Here is a 21,126-nt window from a genome sequence, read left to right as displayed (position 1 = left end):
ATGAAACCCAATAGATCCTTGCCCTAAAGATTGGTCGAGGTATTGGAAAAAATGCTAAATTGTGATCTTTGCTAGTACTTAGTTATTATTTTGCATATTCGTTTCGTGTGCTCTTTTCCGTTATATCGTAGTATAGTTCTATTGCTATTTTATGGTACAGGTTTTATCCGTGAGTATCTTTTAATTAAAAAGCCTCTTCACTATTTCGACGAGGTTAGACAAGATACTTACTGGGTACATGGGGTCGATTGTACTTATACTACACTTCTGCACCTTGCATGCAGATTTTTGGAGCGGAGCTGACTCTGAATATGTTCGTGCATTTCGGAATAAGCTGTCATTTGTCCTTGGTAGTTTTAGATTTTGTTAATCTGTTTATGTAATTTTCAAACAGATCATGTATTATTTGTACCAGCTTTGTAATTTCTTGGTCTTAGAAGCTCATGATTCGTACTACCAGTCATTGTGTTAATATGTAAATGTTCAAATAATTCTTCACCGTTTTCAATAAATTTCATTTGGATTGTATTGACTGTTAGCTGGCTTACCTAGCAGGTCGAGTTAGGTGACATCACGACTAGTGATTTTTGGATCGTGACAGTCCTTAACTCATTATGTATACAATAACATGTGGGTCTTTTATGTGTACAATAACATAAGCGGAGATAAAGTGTTGTTGCTATTTTTGAACTTGTGAAGCACTCTCCAATATGGGAGCTTGATTGTGTTGAGCAAAGTAATATCAAGTTTGTATGTCAATCTTAAATGAAATCCACCCGAGTTACTTGAACTTGGAGGATATGTAATTCTCAATGTATTATCTGCTTATGTCCTTGAATTCTTTTCTTCTTTCTAATTTTCTTTTGTATTGAAAAACAGGTGCACCATGAACCAATTTTTTGTGTCTCCGGAAGTAGAAAATGGGAATGTTTGCAGGGGTTTCTGCTTTGCTTTGTATATTTCATAGACGCTCATCAAATTTTACTTTTGGGAATTGATCGTCCTCTATTAAACTTTATGTGATGTTAGATTTTGGTGGTATCAAGCTCTTTGAAAGAGACTGCTATGTTAGGACCTCAAATCAACTTCATAATATATTGTTGGTGATATATCTTGAGTAGATAATACATGTCTTGTAAAAGATTAACTAGAAATATTTTTCCTGCACAAAAAATGAATTAGAATCATGAATCATCATCAATGTTTGCATAACCAAAAATTAGTAGTTCTTTTGCATTGCTACCAAAAATAGGTTGTTTGCACATGCATTTTAGCAGCAATGGAATGGCTAAGACTTCAGCTTGGTTTTTTTAATTATGGGAAAGTTGTTGACAATTAAGGGGTTAGATCTATTGAGCTTCGTTTTTGTTGATTATGGAGAAGTGTTCAAGGGCTAGGTAGTTATTTTATGGGATACATATTTAAGGAGGAAATGATATGCAATTATTTTGGAGGTTTGAGAACTGAAGGTGTAAGAACTCTGTTAAATCTGATTTAGTTTCATATAAAGTGATTAACGATTGAACAACAATTCTACTACTGTGGTAAGAAGAAATAGCAGAAGATTCTAAAACAGAAATAGAACAAGAGTTTAAAAATCCCACAGGTTGCGTAGTACACCAAAGAATTAATAGAAGCTTCATTAGGCAAAAAGTAGAAATCAACTCATATCTCCATCATCAAACTAGGGAGAATGACTACGCCCACAACTGACTACTTATTGAAAGACCGAACAGGAAATGCATACCACTTTCCCTTTTATACAATATTATAATTAAAACAAGAGAACCTTATAAATTGACCTTTCAGTAACTAAGATAGATACTTGCTATGTTAACTTCAAACTTATTGTTAATTTTTAATTGAAATTCCCCTAGAACATGCTTTAAAGAGTTGGATGGCATTACATGGATTGTCCCTAAAGAAGATATTGATGCCTAGCTAGCGCGTGCCAGAGAAGTATCCAATTATTAGATGCTACCAATGATGATAAGAAAAGCTTGTGGCTGCAACATTCAACAATAAAGTAGCTGCCATAACTGCTGCTTCTTTGGGATGGAGTAGATAGAGGTAACTCTCATCTTTTTTGCTCACTATACTTTGACAAAATTACTAGCTTTTATATTTTTAGTTGAAGACTTATGCAAGCTTGGTTTTAGTATCTTAAACCTCAGGCATCTGTAACTGCATTTGATAAGTATCGTTGTATACTCGCTTTCTCTATTAACTTTATACTAAATTATCAAATGATCATCTGATGGAAGTACAAAAACTTTGGCTTGAAATCTCCCTTTCTTTTCATACATTTATACATAATTTTGGATATTTGATGACAATGTTGTCAAAGGCCTATTTAAGGCGCGCTTAAGCCCTGAGCTTCAGAAAAGCTCACGGAGGCCGGAGGGTGCTTTCCTTCGCTTAATGTAACGACCCGACCGGTTGTTTTGAGCTTTTTCACTTTGCTCGCCAGTTTTCGGGCATGACAAGCCCCGCGTGGTGTATTATGACTTATGTAAATCGTTGGTTTTGATTTTCAAGGTAATCGGAATGAATTTGAAAAAACAGTTCCCAATTTGAAAAGTTTGACCAAAATTTGACTTGTTGGTATATGATCTCGGATCGGAATTTTTATGATTTGGTTAGCTCCATTAGGTGATTTGGGACTTAGCAACATGATCGGAATGCATTTTGGAAGTTCGTGGAAGGTTTAGGCTTGAATTGGCGAAATTGAGATTTTGGCGTTTTCCGGTTGATAGGTGAGATTTTGATATAGGAGTCGGAATGGAATTTCAAAAGTTGCAGTAGTTCCGTTATGTCATTTGGGATGTGTGTGTTGCAAAATTTCAGGTCATTCGGACGTGGTTTGATTGGTTTTTTGATCAAAAACGGAATTCGAAAGATTTTAGAAAGTTTGGCTTGAATCCAATGTATTTTGGATGATTGATGTTGTTTGAGGTGTTTTGAAGGTTGGGTCAAGTTTGTATAAGGTATTGGATTATGTTTGTGCTTTTGGTTGAGGTCCCGGGGGCCTCGGGGTGATTTCGGATGGTTAACAGAGATGTTGGAATCTTGTTACAATAGCTAATATTGTTGCTTCTGGTATTTTTGCACCTGCGGTTTGGGGGCCGCTGGTGCGGCGCCGCAGAAACGGGAGAGGCTTGAGGAACAGGAAACCGCAGAAGCAGTTAATGGGATCGTATCTGCGGAATCGCAGATGCGGAGGGAGGATCGTAGATGCGGTTTGCGGCTGGTAAGTGAATTTCGCAGAAGCGGAGGATTAGACCGCATATGCGGGTTTTGGACCGCAGATGCGGAAAGGCCTAGCATTACATATAAGTCATTTCATTTCGTGAGATTTAGCTATTTCACCATTTTTGACTTCGGCTTGGGAGCTTCTTGGGCGATTTGAAAGAGGGATTTCAAGAGAACTCCATTGAGGTAAGGAATTTGGACCTAAAACTCGTTCCTATGCTATTATTTCATGGATTAGATCTAGAAATTATGGAAATCAAAGGTTAAAATTGGGGAAACTAGAGTTTGGGAACTTAGGCCTTTAATTGAGGATTTGAAGGACCATTTAGGGTCGGATTTGAGAACTTTTGATATGTATGAACTAATGGGGAGATAAGGAACCTATTGATGTAAAAATTTCTAAATTTCGAGATGTGGGCCCGAGGGCCGGGTTTGAGCAATTTCGGGATTTTTGATGTAAATTGGATATTTTCGAGTGGGTTTTGTTCCTTTAGCATATTTTAATGATTATGTACTAATTGTGGCTAGATTTGGAGCATCCGGAGGTCGATTCATGCGGGCAAAGGCATCACGGGCTAGAGTTTGGATTGGATCGAGGTAAGTAATAATTGTAAATACTGTCCTGAGGGTTTGAAACCCCGGATTACACATCATAATGTTACTTTGAGGTGACGCACACGCTAGATGACGAGCATAGAATTGAGCACCGTTGGGGATTGTGACTTCGTCCGTCCCGTACGACTGTTAAGTCGCGTATTTTATTTGAAATCTTATGATATTCCATGTTCTAGAGATTTATATTATATTTTGGGCTATATGCCATGTCTGGGGCCTTGTGCCGACCTGCTGAGACCCTTAGAGGCATTTTCACTATTTTTTCTCACTCTATTTGTTTTGAAAGTATATCCTCAGTCATGTTTTACCTGTTATTGTTTAAATTTGGTTTTATGACTTTACTTCTTAAAATGTGAAAACTGTTTGGGCTGAGTTTCCTATTTTACTGATTGTTCGAGTGATTGTGAGGTTGATGACTGAGATAGACCGAGGGTCTGATTGCGAGGGTATTGACTGAGATAGATCGAGGGTCTGATTGTGAGGTTAATGACTGAGATAGACCAAGGGTCTGATAGTGAGGTTAATGATTGAGAGAGGCCTAGGGCCTGGTTGTGAGGATTATATATTTATGGATCAGGCTGCACGCTACAGCAATATGTTGGATCGAGCTGCATGTCGCAGCGATATAGCGCTTGGGCTGTAGGAGCCCCTCCGGAGTCTGCACACCCCCAGTGAGCGCCGTCGATGAGATATATGAATCGGGTTGCACGTCGCATCGATATATGGATCGGGTTGCACGCCACAGCGGTTACTATATGGTACCTATTGAGTGTGAGTGCTAAGTGTGAACGTTGATTGGTAAGAGTCGAGTCACGAGTGACTGAGAGGCTTGCCCGAGGGGCTACATAAATATACATGTACATGAGTGATGCTTTTCTTGAGGGGCTGGTCTATGAACTTACTGATTTCACTCCTCTTTAAAGTGAGTTTCTATTGAACATGTTGATTTGATTACTGCTTTCACTCATCTTTAAACCGAGCCTCTATTGAAAATATTGAACAAACGTTTTAAATAATCTCCCAGTTAAACTAAAGTTTCTAAGTTATAAAAAGGGTTGTGAAATTTCTGTTTTACCCGAGGGACTGTATTCGAACTATGTTTTGCCTGAGGGGCCAATTATGGTTTTCATCTCTTTTATTATAAATGATACTGAACCCCTACTGAAACTGTTGGAAAGCATTTCCAAATGATTTTTACCAAAAGCTGGATTTTAAATGAGACGATTGATTCGTATACCGATTTGAAAGCCTGTTGTGCTTTATTGAGTTTATCATAAATATGGATTCACCGTTTCCTACTGCTCAATCTTTATTTACTCTTATTACTTACTGAGTTGGAGTACTCACATTACTCCTTGCACCTCCTGTGCAGATTCAGGTATTTCAGAACCCAGTAGCGGGTGTTGATTGCTCAGACGCGGAGTCATCAGAGTTAGCAAGGTGGCTGCACGACGTTCGCAGCACTGCTTCCATCCTCTCATTTTTATCACTGTATTTAGTACATTTTTAGACTCTTGTTGTATTCAGACCTTGGTAGATGCTCATGACTAGTGACACCCCGATGTCGGGCTTGTGTAATTATTCCACATTTTTCTTTTAAATATTCATTATGAGTATATTGGTTTATAAATGGTATAAAAATAACTTTTATTGAAAAATTTTGTTGATTTGGGAATTGTGTCGGCTGACCTTGTCTTCACGAGAGGCGCCATCACGATCGGATCCGGTGTGGGGTCGTGACACTTAAGCTGTGGTTTAGTGAATGCAAGGCACTAAGGCGTGAATACTCATTTTTCATGAATTCTATCTTGAATCGAACAGTACTAAACAATAAATATAATTGGCAAATAAGTGTATTAGTTATTAAGGAAAACATTATGAATGAATTTGTTATTTTTTCCTTAAATTACATATATATTTTTATTTTTCTTCTTCATTCCGCTTTTTTCTTACTAAAACGCATATTTAAATTGCGCTTTGTGCGTGAAGCCCCAATACACATAGAACGCTTTTTAGAACTTTTCGCCTTTGACAACACTATTTGATGAATGCAAATCTTATTTTGGGCAATCAAACATAATACCCTTTTCCTCTTCATTTTTTGGGGATTTCACTTCTCCATTTTTCTGAATTTATATTCACTTTATTCCTTCCGCATTTTTCTATTTTTATCTAAATTTTGATTAACATATGAAGGTTACGATTGTTTTTAAAATATGATATGTGCTCAGGGTAATATATCGTTTGCATGAAATAATGTATATCCTCAAACTGATTTTTACCCTCCAAGAGTTCTCTAAGTCATTTAGCAGTTCGTCGAGTATGTTGGCACATTAAGCAGTAGTCAAAGAGTCCTAAAAGATCATAGAATCAATTTCAGATATGTTGAAAAAGTAACCATTTGAGGTATACCACATGCAACCAAAAACCCTATCCTATCCGAAGTTTTAAAAAAGGAAATGGCATGACTATTCAAACTCTATGTGTGTGTGTGTCTTGTTAAGGAATATGATTATACTTCAAATTTGGTGTTTCCTCTTTTGTTCACTTTTATTATTTTCCTTTGGGCTTCATTATTGATTTGTCTTCTATTTGGAGTTTTTTGTGCAGGAATATGCAAAAAGGGCATATTGATTTATTTTTTCTTCCAGATATATTGTGGTAAAGTATATAATCTATTGACAGAAAATTGCATTATCCTGTATCATCTTATGATTTTATATTAAATTTTGTAATCCACTTCATGTGCGTCAAATATCTAAACATACATGTCATAGACAATACCCGTTCCGAAACGAATGATGAATTTTCTTATTTAGCACATACACAATGAAAAAACAAAAAGTAATCCTCAGAACATAGTAGTTCTTAGCGGACAAAGGGCCTCTACAAGGACATAAAGTACCCTCTGCAAGGGAAATAAAGAGAAAACAAAATGAGAACTACATATTGAGAATTACCCCTCATTGCAAGATTTGGAATTGCACCAGCTGCTATTCAGCGAATAGTTTCATCCTCTGAACTAAGACCACCAGTTTCAACTATCTTTTCCTGATTCATTTCTGCTGGTATATTGGAAGCAGGATAAAAAATGTACCAAACCTACGTCTAGGCTCTCAAACTTCCCTTTCCGATAGTTTTTTCCTATATTGATTATCTAATCAAATCTTCTCAAACTTCTCTTCTGATTTTTTCCCTAATCACATCCATCCAATTATTAAGTCTTTCCATATCTTCATGATTAATAGAAACTCTATTATTTTTCCTTCTTAAATATGGATTTTTTTTTTTTTTTTGCTTATTGTATCTTAACGGACTTTCATGCTCAGTTAACACAGAGTTAAAGTGATTTCCTTTTTGCAAGACTTAGAGATAGTTTGTTTTTGCGAAGACTGTCTACCTTCTGGAATCAACGGCAAGTAAGAAATCAAGGTAGTTTTTAATTCAAATTCAGTGCTAGAGTTACTTTCCGGTTGGTCATTCTTAAATTGGCTCTTTTGCGACGCATTCGAAGCTCTTTATCCATCTAAAATCTATAGGAATCGAGAGGCGATGTAAAATAGTTAGATTTATAGGCGTTATTTCATTCATGTTAAAGCTATAGAATCTGGGAAGTGCTTGTTGTCGTAAATCGAACATCTATCCATTTTTCCTTTTTTAACCAAATGAATTTCTAATTGTATCATTGTTGCAGTGAGCTGTGAGCTATTTATATGCCTAAATCAATTAATTTTAGAGTACATATCTATTTAGAAATTTTAACAAGCATGAATGTTTGTTATATCTCTCAAGCATATAGTCTAATTTGCCCTCTTAGTAATAAGGAACACTTGAAATTAAGGGTGTACTCATGGTTGGTTTCTGATCAAAATAGGTTCGCTTGACAAAACACCTCCATTATTAAAAACTTCTTAATGTGCCAATCAGAACATTATTTACTTCAATATGCTGACTAAATAACTAAGGAATTTTTTTTCTAAACTTTTTTCATGAAGACAATGACGTGCCAGGCTCCTCCTTCAAAATACAGAGGATTTTTCATCTTAATATCTCTTCTAAGTTGCAATCTACCTAGATGTTGTCATTCTCGGTGGAGACCATAAAAATAAGAAATACAACCGATGTTCTTCAGCAACACGTTCTCTTGTTACTATGTCTGAATAATATGACCCCCATAGAAGGGGAATTCAAAAGTATGCTAATGATGTCAGTTTAAATTTTATAGTTACGTTCATTCATGTAATATTAAAAAGTAATCGAAGTTCAAAAATTCAAATATTCTCAAATTGTTCATCGCATCTTTTAGTAACAATTTTATATGATTGGTTTTTCCTTTTTCGAATGATTAATTTTTACTTTTTAAATTACATATTTTATAGTAGTACAATATATATATATATAGTACTTTTATAATATTGGGCACGTGATGGCACGTGCCATCACCTCCTAGTTTCGTAGAAGAGCATCATTTTTTGATATACATAAACATACAATTTTTTGAAGTATGGAATCATACTTTAGTTTCGACGTAAAGTCAATAGTCAAAAGAAAATTACAATTAAAAATTTAAAGCTCTCAAAATGAACAAACCAAGGGTTAAAGTGTGCATACGATGATCCTCAGCGTAAATTAAGTGGGCATTTGGACATAAGAATTGTAAAATTCCAAAAAAGGGTGAAAAAAATTTTCATGTAAAAATGGTATTTGAAATTTTGGTTGTCTTTGGACATGAATATAATTTTGGGTTGTTTTTGAAGTTTTGTGAGTGATTTGAGTCAAAATTTTCAAAAACAGATTTTTGGAATTTTTCAAATTTTCAAAATGAATTTTCATGTGAAAATTAGAAATTTTATGTACAAACGCTGATTTCGAAAAAAAATAAAAAAAAAATTAGAAAAAATGGAAAAAATTTCTTATGTCCAAACAGGCTCTAAGAATAATACAAGGTGTGAAGTGTGCACGAGATATTCTTCACCTATTGAGGCACTAACTTCAAGAGACGTAAGCATGTATTAGAGTCATGAACATTCTGAAATGAGATGGATGTTGTTTGACCAAGACGTATGAGACCTTTTGTTAAACTAATTAAAAAAGAAGATAGAGGGTAAATTCTAGCCAAAGATAATTAACTCCAGATCAATGAATGCTAAGTAAGAAAAGTTGGGTAAGGTTAAGCTCATAACTCATTAAGATAATGGAAAAAATCCAATGTATATGATGAGCTTACATTCATTTTCGACATTGTTACTCCACAATGTAAAATAAAGAAGAAAGAAAGGATTCACCATTAATGACCACGGGGTACCTCTCTATTTATTCCATAACGATGGCTACAGAAAATGAATAGCAAGGTTCTGAACCTTCTCTCATCAGTCAAGAAGTGTGTGATTTGTGAAAATCCCTCTTTCTTCGTTCTCTCACCTAGTATATATACTAGGTATTCTTATTTACATAACAGTCCTTAGCTAGAGTACCTAAGTCATTTAATTATTTTACAGATTGACCCTCCGAAATGTCGTAACATCAAATTCACCGTACAAGCATTCTGAGTACACGACCTCGGTCGTGGTCGAGGTGCTCGTCGCTATAGCATTGTACGAATACGACTTCGGCCCAAGTGACTTTGCCGTTCCTCTTCACACAGATTCTTGTTTGGTCAGATTTCGACCCATACAATTAGTCCATCCGCCTATTAGGGTCGTCTTTTGGCGAATTCGATGGGCGGACTCTGTCGATTCGAAAATTGTGATCTGAGCACGTTGGTCAATGGGAGAGTACCTCGTGGCGAGGTAGCGACGTGACATTTTGAGAGTTGCATCAGACCGTTATGTCAGTTTACAATGTCATTAAAACTCTTCATACATCGTTATGGCGCACGTTTCTATGCATTGCGTCGTTTTCCATGCCCTTTCGATTTTCAAAATAGCGGCGTTTGGTTTTCCCCCTCAAGGTATTTATATCCCTATAAATAGGGGAAAATCTTACATTTGAATGTTGTGCTTCACAATCACTCAAGAGAGACTTTCGCAGTTTTTCTTCTTCTCCTTCAGTTTCTCACATTTCCCTTTCTGTTTAAAATTCTTGTGGCCGCTACCTCTTTCCCTTATCATTACCGATTTTAACATCCAAAGAAGAGATGGCTAGTGCATCCTCCAACCCTGATAGAGCCGTTGGTGCCCCGGTACCAAAAAATGATATACCCCCACTCGAAGAGGGAGTGGCTATATGGTGGAGGATGAAAGTTTTCTGATGGTGGATAAAGTGGTCCCCCGCCCACGGAAGGCAAGGACTGACTTCAAGAGCCCTGCTGAGGATGAGTTTGAACCTGTTATTTCTAAGATGGATGCCGCAGCGCTCACAATGTTTAAATCCAAATGGAGAATCCCTGATCACATTGAACTGGTTCCGGCGGGTCGTAACATAGTGCATATACACCGCTTGGGCTACTGCGCGTTTTATGCATACCCATTTGTCATCGGATACACGCTTCCCTTCCTTCCTTGGCGCTGGACTTCTTCCGCTTCTACGATGTGTGTATGGCTCAACTCTCTCCGTATATATACAAACTCTTCCTTATGCTTATCAAGTACGTGGGGCTGGCCAATCTAGGAATTTCTCTACAACCCATGCTTCACCTCTTCGTCCCCCATTTTTATAGGGGCACGATGATTCACCTTCGTCATCGAGGAACTAAGGGTTTGGTGGTGAAGATGGATGGCAAGTCCACTCGCCGCTTCTAGGAGAACTTCTTCTATGTCCAAACAGAGCACGTGGTATCAAACCCTGCGGGGTTTCCTGAGGCATGGAATTTTGCCGGTAGGTATTCCTTTCTTTTTATTATTATTTTTTTAAAAATGGTTGTTAGGTCTCCCTTTTATGATCCCGTCGAGTGTTTTTTTTGTTTTTGTAGCCGAGAGAGTACCTCCTTCGTATGTCGCTGATATTCGCGAGTGGGTGAGCTCGATTCTGCCCCATACAAGATGGGGATTCACGAATGGGCACCTTTCCACATGAGGTTTGGGCGCATACCTTCCGCTGGTGAGTCGGCTTGTTTCGGCCTTAGTTGCTTTGTTCTTCGCTTCATATTTTTCTTTACCTTATATCTTCATTTGGTCAAATTTCGTTCATTGGCAGGTCGGAGAGGAGAGAGAAGGTCAAGGGCTCATGTCCTTGATTTCCGTCAGCCGGCTTCTTCTGCCAGGACCGTACTAATGGTAGCTGCGGATGAGGGCGTCCAAAGTCTGGCTATTCCGCGAACCACGTCCGCGTTTGAACCTATTCGTTCGGAGGATACTCTTCAGTCGGACACTTCGGTCCCCACAGTTCGTTCGGCGATCGAACCTTCTCATAATGGTGGTAAAGAGGCCCCGTCAAAGAGGCGAAGGTTAATGTCGGAGGGGGCGTCTTTGATTGAAACGCCCTCAAGGGGCAACCCTGTTTCGGCGGTATCTGAAACCAACGGTGATGCCAGCCTGGGTGTAGAGGCGATGCCCATATCGGGCGTGAAAGAGGTTGTCATGGCAGGGGGGCAGAGTTCGGAGGCCGCCACGATTGTTCTGAGCAGTCCATCGACTTCTCGGCAGGTCCGCACCCCCTCTTCGGCTAATGAAAGATTGAAGGGCGTAGTGGTAGATGATTATGAATCTGATTCTGATATCGATCCTAAGGATATGAGGATGTTCGAGGAAGGTTTTACCAGGTCGATATGAGGGCGGAAGGCCCTTCTCGTGTGTTCGAAATTCCGTACTTAAACCTGTTAGAGGACACGGTGGCCTTGGTGACCCAATTCGACCTTCTGTGCTCTACCGCCGAAAGGAGGTCTCTTCGGAAGATCAGTAATTCCGGTTTGTCATGCAGTGTGGCTAGGTTGGCCTTGAGGGTGAGTTTCCTTTTTTTTATTTTCTTTGTTTTGTGCTATTTTCTTTCGCTTATTCTTCCTTTTTTTCCTCCTCAGACTTATATGCTAGAGATAGAGAGTGCTGTCAGGCTGAGACACGGGCCAATGTCTTTCTGAAAATGGCCACGAAGTATCGTCGGTATCACGACAGGTGCCGTGAGATGGACGCGCAGCTTAGGGCGGATAGTAATACTCAATCCCTTAGGGAGGAGTTAGAGAAGAGGGACAAGGATCTGATGCAATCTATCCACAGATGTAGCGAGCTTGAGGGGCTGCTTAGGGTCAAAGACGAGGAGCTCGAGGTTGGCAAAGGGGTTGCGGCAGAATGCGAGGATCTTGTCTTTGCGAGCCGAGCTTGAGTAGAATGCCACTAGAGTTGCCAACCTAAGTGCAGAGTGGACGGAAAAGGTGACTGAGTTAGAAAGGAAGGTGTCTGAGTTAGAGAGGGACGAGGGAGACCGAGTGGCGGCTTTGGCGAGGGCAGCAACACTGGAAGACACTATCTGCATCCTCAAGTCTGAGCGGGAGGCCGAGAGGGCGACGTACGCACTGAGGGAAGCAAGGCTCGAGGAGCAGATCAGTGAGCTCGAGCGGGATGCCTCGAGCCTAGGAGACCAAGTTGTGGCTCTCGAGGCCGAGAAGGCGCAGCTGTTGGCTCAGGCCCCCCTCAAGAATTTGCCTCTGTTGTTGTCTCCCGTTATTTGTATGAGATATGGGTCCATGCTGAGGCCCAATAAGATATATATAAGGATTTGTGGGAGGCAGAGCGATCCTGAGGCCGTTTTTTAAGACGCTCGGGTTAAGACACGCGAGGCTCGTCTTGCCTGTGGTTATGACCCTGCGACACCGGAGGCCGGTGGGGGCACTGAGATCGGAGATGGGCTTCCTTCTTATGATGAAAATGCTGGCAAGGACGGTGGTGGAGATGAGGCCGAGTGAAGTTTTTGTAGCTTTTTGTACTTAGCTTTTTTTTTTGTTCTATTGTTGTTGCTTGTTTTTCCTTTTACGGGGGCCTGCTTTTGGCCTTTTGTAAGACGTTGTTGCGTATGTATATCTTCTGAATAAGATAGTTGGTTTGCCTTTGATTGCATATCTCTGACTTTCTTTCATCATTTTTTATTTTCATTTTTTCATTTTTTTTTAAAAAGATCTTCAGATTTTTCCGTGATGAGTCCCTGATTTTCAGTTGGAAATTCAAATGAGGTCGAATTTAACTCGCTGATTCGAGCAAGGCCAGATCTCATCTCGTTAGTTTGAATGGGGTCGAACCTTACTTTGTTAGTTCGAACGAGGTCAAACCTTACTTTGTTAGTTCGAGCGAGGTCGAACCTTGATTTGTTAGTTCGAGCGAGGTCAAACTTTATTAACTTGAATGAAAGTCGAATTTTACATTCTTTGGCGATGGCCGGGGGTCGTATGGGTGTGAATTCAAGCGAGGTCGAATTGTAACCCGTTATGAGTTCGATCGAGGTCGAAATTGCGCTTATTGATTAGAACGAGGTCGAATTTTACTTTCACTTGGCGATGGTCGGGGGTCGTAAAGGTGTAAATTCGAGCGAGGTCGAATTGTAACCTGTTATGAGTTCGAGCGAGGTTGAATTTTACTTTCGCTCGGTGGCCTGGGGCCGTAAGGGTGTAAATTCGAGCGAGGTCGAATTGTAACCCGTTATGAGTTCGAGCGAGGTCGAACTTTATTAACTTGTTAATTCCAACGAGGTCGAATTTTACTTTTGCTTGGCGATAGCCAGAGGCCGTAAGGGTGTAAATTCGAGCGAGGTCGAATTGTAACCCGTTATGAGTTCGAGCAAGGTTGAACTTTGGCTTGTTAATTCGAACGAGGTCAAATTTTACTTCCGCCTGGTGATGTGCTGGCTCGGTGGAGTGGTAAGAATGTTGCATGCTGCCTTGCTTTTATTGGAGAATATTACTCGTTGTTGCATCATTTATGCATACGTCGGGGTGAGTCCCAGTTTATCTAATCTTGCTTTCATTGGAGAATATCATGCGTTGCTGCATAGTTTATGTATGCGTCGGGGTGAGTCCCAGTTTACCTAGTCCCTTCATTGCTCAGCCTAGAGAGACCGTTGTCGGGATGGGTGATGAATTTATTGCTTGGGCTTCTGGGCACCCTGGAATTCGACTAATTCGGAGTTCAGACGTGATTCGTAGTATTTAGTCGGCTGAATTGGCATAGCATTGCCATGGCGAGCATACGGACAAGCTTTTTGTGTTCATGTTCTGTCTGTGTTAGGGAGACTGTACGTTCCATGGGCTCACCGCCCAGTCCCAGGTAATGGAAATTGTTTCTTAATGATACCGGCTTGTTTTGAGCCGTTTGTCTGTTATTCATAGTATGGTACGGTGTGAGGGGTTTTCCTGATTTGCCATTTGCCACAAGGAGGAACTTGGAGCTGTATGTCGGCTAGCCTTTGTTCATGTATTTGGGAGGACGTCCCTGTTCTCCGTTTCACTTTTCTTTTCTTTTTTTAAGAAGAAATAATGGGTTAGAAGTACATGGAATCATTTGTTACCTTGGTCGGCTGTTTAGCTGATGAATGAGGGGAATGGCCATGTTTCCCTCGACGGTTGCGCTCTTTGGACCTGGGAAGCTCCCTCGTTTGGCAATGAACTGGGGATCGCACCGCAGGGCGGCTTGCCTTGTTCTGTATTCTGGTACTAGTTTCTGGCATGATGTCAGCTTCGATTTTGCGCTCAGCCTCGTCACTAGTTGAGCTTTGGAATCTAGTGGGTGGACGGTCCACTCCCACCCCCATTAGGGTCTCGAGTTCGAGTCCTAGTTCGTCTCAGTCCCGAGCGCGCAAAGATGGCAGAAATGTAAGTCATACCACAAACATACAGACGAGGAGTATTTTAGTCAGTAAATTACACAACAAGCATCGTCTCATATAGTAGGAGGGAAGGCGATATGCGCAGGATATAGGAGGTGTTGGGTACTAACCTGGAAATGGGATTACGGACGCGTTTGGTGTGCGTAGTTGTAGCCTCACTATGATGGCTCATGTTCACAATGCGTCAGGATTGTTGATGTGGCGCAGTACCATACACAACGGTCCTTAGCCATAGTACCTAAGTTATTTAACTATTTTACAGATTGACCCTCTAAAATGCCGTAACATCCAATTCACCGTACAAGCATTCTGAGTACATATAGCGTTGTACGAATATGACTTCAACTCGAGTGACTTTGTCGTTGCTCTTCACGCAGATTCTTGTTTGGTCAGATTTCGACCCATACGGATGTAACATTTGCACAATAGATACATCCGAATATATATATATATATATATATATATATATATATATATATATATATATATACAAATTTTAAATTTAGAGCTCTAATGAAATCATAATTTTAAAAGTAGAAGTCGCCCGAGATAGTAGAGTAGCTAACCTGGTAAATGAGCCCAAATTTCAATAACCGGATAAGAAGATAATTGCACTTAATTCCAGAAACACTAAACGGATATTCTAAATAAACCGGTTCCTCTCAGCTGGGTCATCTCTACAACCCGATTACCCGAAAAAGCTCTGTAATGCAGCACCTCGTAATCCAAATTCCACGTTTACGTCCTCTCCCGCCGTCCACACAATGCTTCTTTCCGGCAACAGTGAGTTCGTCTCCGTCGGTTTTCACGGCGAAGCCTCTCAGTCTCCGGCAATTCAACTTGCCAGAGCTAATAACCAACAACAAGAGTGTAAAACTTCGGTTCATTAGATGTATGGCGAATCCTCGGAGAGTTAAAATGGTGGCTAAACAGATACAAAGAGAGCTCTCCGACATGTTGCTTACGGATAAGGTGTTACAGTACGCTGTTCTACCTGAAGCTGCTCTTGGTGCGGATCGATACCTTTCTTCGCTTACTACTATCAGTGATGTTGAAGTTTCAACGGATTTGCAGGTTCCTTAATTTTGAATAATTTTAGCTTAATTTTTGCTCGAATTTGCGAAATCTTTTAATTTAGGAAGAAGGTTAGTTAATTGTGATATTGCAGTAGTTGCATTTGCGTTTCGTTAGCCGTAGGTGAATTTTTTTGAGAAAGTGTAGCCATATGATAATTGATTACAACATCCTCTTAAGTTTTATGCATTCTGCCGGTGGAAATATTTCTTACACTATCACATCGGTTATAAGGTAATAGGCCACTTATAAGGTAATTACATGTAAATCTCTTATAAACATTACATGATAAGTTGGTAAGTATGGTAACTAACTAGCTATTAAAGTTTAAAAATTAAAATCCACTGATAGTGTATATATACACAATGAAATAAGGAGAAAAAGGCATATGAGAGGTTATTGTTGAAAGGAATTTGTGATAAGCTTCTTTTTATCGTGTTAAATCCTGTTTAGTTAATGCCAAACTTAGAATATTATATGTTTTTCGCTTAACTGATAGTGTATATATACATAATGGAATAAGGAGAAAAAGGCATATGAAAGGTTTTTGTTGAAAGGAATTTGTGATAAGCTTCTTTTTTTCGTGTTAAATCCTGTTTAGTTAATGCCAAACTTAGAATGTTGTATGTTCTTCGCTTAACTGAGTCGATTTATCGGTTGAAGAGAAAGTGAAAAGCTTCATTTTTGGCTGGTTGAAACAAGCCATAGTCTTTTATCATATTGTGAAATCTATGCATAAGATTTTCTTGCTCTGAGCTTAATCCTTGCAGTAACTGTACTTGTTTAACCTGTTCTTATAATATTATTATAATTCTGTTCCTTCTCAATTGCTTAACGAACCGAAGTAGAGAATGTACTGCTATCTGAAAGTTTTTCTCAATTTACTAGGCAAGGAAGGATTAGGTAGATCTGTTTATATATTTAATATACTAGGGATAATGGGAATCATTATCTCCGTTATGAAGAGATCTTATTTGGTAGTATTTGATAGGCTTTGCTATGCCACTACATTCTGCCTCAGTGCACCACTTTTTTTGTCCTTCTTTGACTGAGTGCATATATAGCATCTGGTTGTTTTGAAGAGGTGATCTTAATCAGTTCATTTTAATCAAACATGTAGGAGTAAAATAAAGTTGGTATAGAGTTTTGTCCATATATCCTAGTAAAGTTGGTATAGAGTTTTGACCATATATCCCAGAGCCAATAAGCATATTTTAAGCATATTTGCGCCTCATATGCACTGGAACACAGACGATCACCCTCCTTTTGTAGAATGTTACTACTGATATTAAGTTGTGGTTGTCTCCCGCTACTGATCCTAATATCTGGATTGACATGGATGTACTGTTTACAGATCAAATGCTTTTTCAACGTTATATCTAAAACTTTCAGTTGCTGAAGGTGACTTCTTCAGAACTCCTGGTTTAATTGAGTTTTCCTATAATTTCAAATTTTAATTAGCCTAAGGGCGTTGCTTTTAAACAGACTACATAGTATGTTAAGGATGGTCTTATGGTTGAAACTAGAGGTGACTGTTAAGAAACAAGAAAACATCCAAATATTGAATAAGATATGTATGGCAATCCTTGGCAGGACAAGGCTGTGGTTACCTTCTCCCCTAGGGTAAAATTTACTCCATTTGATTTTGAGGGTACGATTTGCTGAAGAAGTGATCAAACCCCCATCACCATCCACTAGCAACTTACAAGAAGACCCCAATCAAAATTTCATCTTTCTCAGAATAAAGTTGTCATTTGTGCCTCTAATGTATGTGACTATGTAAAGTGATGTCTGCTGTCGAGGCAAGCAAAAATGAGAAACTAAGAAAGAAAATTTTTAGGTGTGTGTGTGTGTGTGTGTGAGAGAGAGAGAGAGAGAGATGTTTTCCATTATTAATAAATTGCATCCAACTTAGTACAAGACAACAAAGAAAATGATTCCTATCACTCCTATAAATGACAAGCTTCTCTCCTCTGATCATTAGGATGATGCATGTGATTTATCATATTCTAATTTGGAGGCTCAAAAAATATTTTTGTGCTACTGTAGGTTGTAAAGGTCTATGTCTCTGTGTTTGGAGATGAAAGAGGTAAAGAAGTGGCTTTGTCTGGCTTGAAGTCAAAAGCAAAATATGTAAGGAGTGAGCTAGGGAGGCGAATGAAGTTGCGACTGACTCCCGAGATTCGTTTCATTGAAGATGAGTCCATTGAACGGGGAAGCAGAGTGAGTAATTCTAATCTATTTTCTTGTTAGAAAATTGATTGGTTTTGGGGGATCTTTAATGTTATTTATATCTCCAACAGCGTTATGCTCTTTGCATTTTCTTTTGAGTTTTCTCTCTTATTTTACAAGTCTGTTTTTGTTTCCTGGCTACTAAGCCTTCTATATTTTTGCTTCCATAATTTCTTAATATTGAGGTTAACCTTTGTCTTTGACTTTCCCCTACTTAAATGATGGCCAAGTTCATTGACAACTCACCAAACTGACTTGGATTTTGAACGTATCAGATGCCTGTTAAACACTTCTCAGAAATTTGTCACTAATTTAGGAAGAGTGAAGTTATTAGCCTCAACGCCCGTTTTTATCGTCAGTGATCTCTCAAATAATCCACGGCTCAAACTGATTCTTGCATTTCCAAGTTGATCCAGTAATTCTTTTGCTTAATCAACATGACTTTTTGGTTAGGTTCTTGCTTAATCAACATTACTTTCTATCCAAGTAAAAAATGACTTATATGGCTTTTGGCACTAAAATTTATTCTTGAGACCAATTTAACCATAACCTCTTTCTGGAATGATGCAGTGAATAGGCTTTGTGTCTTCTTTTGCTAGCATTAGTACTGAACTTGGAGTAGATTATAACTATATGATCGATGTGCATTTTCTGGCAGATCACTACTTTAATGTCCCTTAATGCCCTTCAGTCATACTTATTGTTGAACCCAATTCTTGCAGGTACTTGCTATATTGGACAGGATTAAGGATGAGAACGAGAACAAGAATGCACCATCTGGAGCTTCTGATAACAATGACCAAAGCGATGATGATGGGGATTGGGAGGGCGACGACCCTGATGAGGAAGGCATTATTTATGTGAAATAGCTCTCACTACTGCTCTCTAAAATACACCGACTTTGGACTAGTCAAAAGATGCGTTGCGTCGTGGTAAGTTTTGCATGTTCGTAAAGTTTAACACATTTCTGAGTGAGCACAACACTAGGGCTGTGCACGGATCGGATCGGATCGGATTTAGCATATTTCGGATTTCGGATTCTAGAAAATGCAATCCGAATCCAATCCGAATTATATCGGATCGGATCGGATCGGATTTTAAAGTTTGGATCGGATATCGGATATCGGATCGTATTATTATGCCTCAAAGTTAAACTAATATGTATATTTTCTTTGTAAAAGAGGCAATACATTAAGAAAAATTCATGTTTGACAAGAGGGGTTACTCTGATGGTAAGCAACCCCCACTTCCAACCGAGAGGTTGTGAGTTCGAGTCTCCCCAAGAGCAAGGTGGGAAGTTCTTGGAGGGAAGGATGCCGGGGGTCTATTTGGAAACAGTCTCTCTACCCTAGGGTAGGGGTAAGGTCTGCGTACACACTACCCTCCCCAGACCCCACTAAGTGGGATTATACTGGGTTGTTGTTGTTGTTGTCGTACTATGGTGCCAATATAGCTAAATCTAGCAATTGTAAAGGTAATAACTTGGAGGTTGATGTAAATTAAAGTGTAGTATTTATACATGTCCTAATAATTTCGGATTGGATTGGATTAAAATATACCAATCCGAAATCCGAAATTTTAATAAACATAATCCGAAATCCGATCCAATCCGAAATCCGAAATTTAAAATTGAATGGATCGGTTCGGATTTCGGATATCCGATCCGAATGAACAGCCCTACACAACACTGGGTTCCCTGAAATTTGTGTTGGTTAGGCTACATTGATTGTGCCTTTGTATTACCAGAGAATAGAAATGTTGTGCTTTTCAGCTCACATTAGCACCTGAACTGACCTTTCCATCGCTAACACTCATATAAAGCTTAGCCTTCGCAATCTTCATAGGAACTGCGAGTAAACTTCAGTAGAACTTTAACATCACTGACCAGAAATCATCCATACCCATTTATCTCCATTGTGTTGCGTTGAGTGAGCTTATTATCACATTCTATTTTAAAAGAATCTAATGATTGCCATTACGTTTACAGGGTGGAGGAGTTTCCTCAGCGATGCAAAGAACATTTGCGCAGGTTCCAAATTGTGGAAACCTTATTGAACTATGTTCAGAACTTTCTAGCTAGTTTCTTTTCTTGTTTCAGGTATAATTCATGTCTGATAATACGAATCAGTTAAGTAGTATTACTTGGCCTTTCCATGCACGAGCTCTGCCTTTGCCTCTCCATTTCAACTTAAGCAAGTTTACTAGCTGGTTTAGTCTGTGTTTTGTTCTGGGGAAGAAATTGAAACAAAAAGGTAACCTATACCAATAGTAATTAAAGACTAGAAATTTTCGTGTAAAAGTTTGTCTGGATATTTTAACTTTTACATGAGTGATGCGGATCCACAAATTAAAGTTCATAGAAACTTACACCTGCATATATTTGTGTTGATTATGTTTCCAAGTTGTATTGCTCTCGCATAATGATAGTATATAAGGCATTACTTGGCCTTTCCACGATAGATTACACTGGCTGAAAACCATTATAGTATATTAAATCAAACACAAGATAGAAGAGATCCATTTCGCATAATTATGTGTTCAATCAATATTTTACCGCGGTAAATGAACCACCTTAGAAAGCTCATCAAGAAAGGAAGTCAACATATCTTCATCATTGATGGAATAACCACAAACTAAATTAGCTTTTTCCCTGGATGACTTGATGTAACAAGATTATTGTGCTAGCAGATCTATGGCCAACTTTTCCCCTGTTTGTCCAATGCAGTCCTCAAAATTGGACCACTATGATACCAAATGAACCATAAAAATATCTAATAACTCTCAAAACACAAAATTGAACAGTTACAAGTCGAAAATGATGGTCCTAAGCAACAGGCCAGAATGAAAATTGATATTATATGATTGTCATATATTATTTTTATCAAACAGCAAATGCAGCATACTGCTCTCTATCAGTGATGTGCCTTAGCTTCAGCCTTCTGGTGAGACTTGGCCTTAGCCTGAAATAAATAAGACGGAAAGTTGGCAATAAACATTAGTCTATGCAGATTGAAAGGCAAATTAGCTAGTATTAAAAAGAATTGTAAACATCCTTTGGTTGAAAGAAAACCAAATATTTACAACTGATACAAGGAGATTCACAAAACAATCAACAAGGGAAAAAGAAAAAATACGACTGTAGAAATTTGTTGAACACATCAACTTCCAAGCAATATTCACACAAATTTTAAAAAGGCATTACAAATT

The 21,126-nt window shown here is 38.8% G+C and overlaps 1 protein-coding gene across 1 annotated transcript; it reads left to right on the top strand.

Moving 5' to 3' along the window:
• The first annotated feature begins 15,170 nt into the window (after positions 1-15,170).
• LOC107782153 (putative ribosome-binding factor A, chloroplastic) lies at positions 15,171-20,073 on the top strand. The gene is made up of 4 exons (XM_016602997.2): positions 15,171-15,687; positions 17,737-17,910; positions 18,642-18,851; positions 19,907-20,073. The coding sequence occupies exons 1-3, from the start codon at positions 15,322-15,324 to the stop codon at positions 18,786-18,788; spliced, it is 687 nt and encodes a 228-aa protein (XP_016458483.1). The 5' UTR covers positions 15,171-15,321; the 3' UTR covers positions 18,789-18,851; positions 19,907-20,073.
• The last annotated feature ends 1,053 nt before the right edge of the window (positions 20,074-21,126 follow it).

The sequence above is a fragment of the Nicotiana tabacum genome, chromosome 7 (genome assembly GCF_000715075.1).
Source record: "Nicotiana tabacum cultivar K326 chromosome 7, ASM71507v2, whole genome shotgun sequence".
Classification (NCBI taxonomy): domain Eukaryota; kingdom Viridiplantae; phylum Streptophyta; class Magnoliopsida; order Solanales; family Solanaceae; genus Nicotiana; species Nicotiana tabacum.
This window is presented reverse-complemented; position numbering and strand designations above follow the sequence as displayed.

Coding starts and splice junctions, on each gene's coding strand:
- LOC107782153 (XM_016602997.2), top strand. CDS start 15,322: ATGCAGCACCTCGTAATCCAAATTCCACGTTTACGTCCTCTCCCGCCG. Junction 15,688..17,736: donor AAGTTTCAACGGATTTGCAG/GTTCCTTAATTT, acceptor GTGCTACTGTAG/GTTGTAAAGGTCTATGTCTC. Junction 17,911..18,641: donor CCATTGAACGGGGAAGCAGA/GTGAGTAATTCT, acceptor CAATTCTTGCAG/GTACTTGCTATATTGGACAG.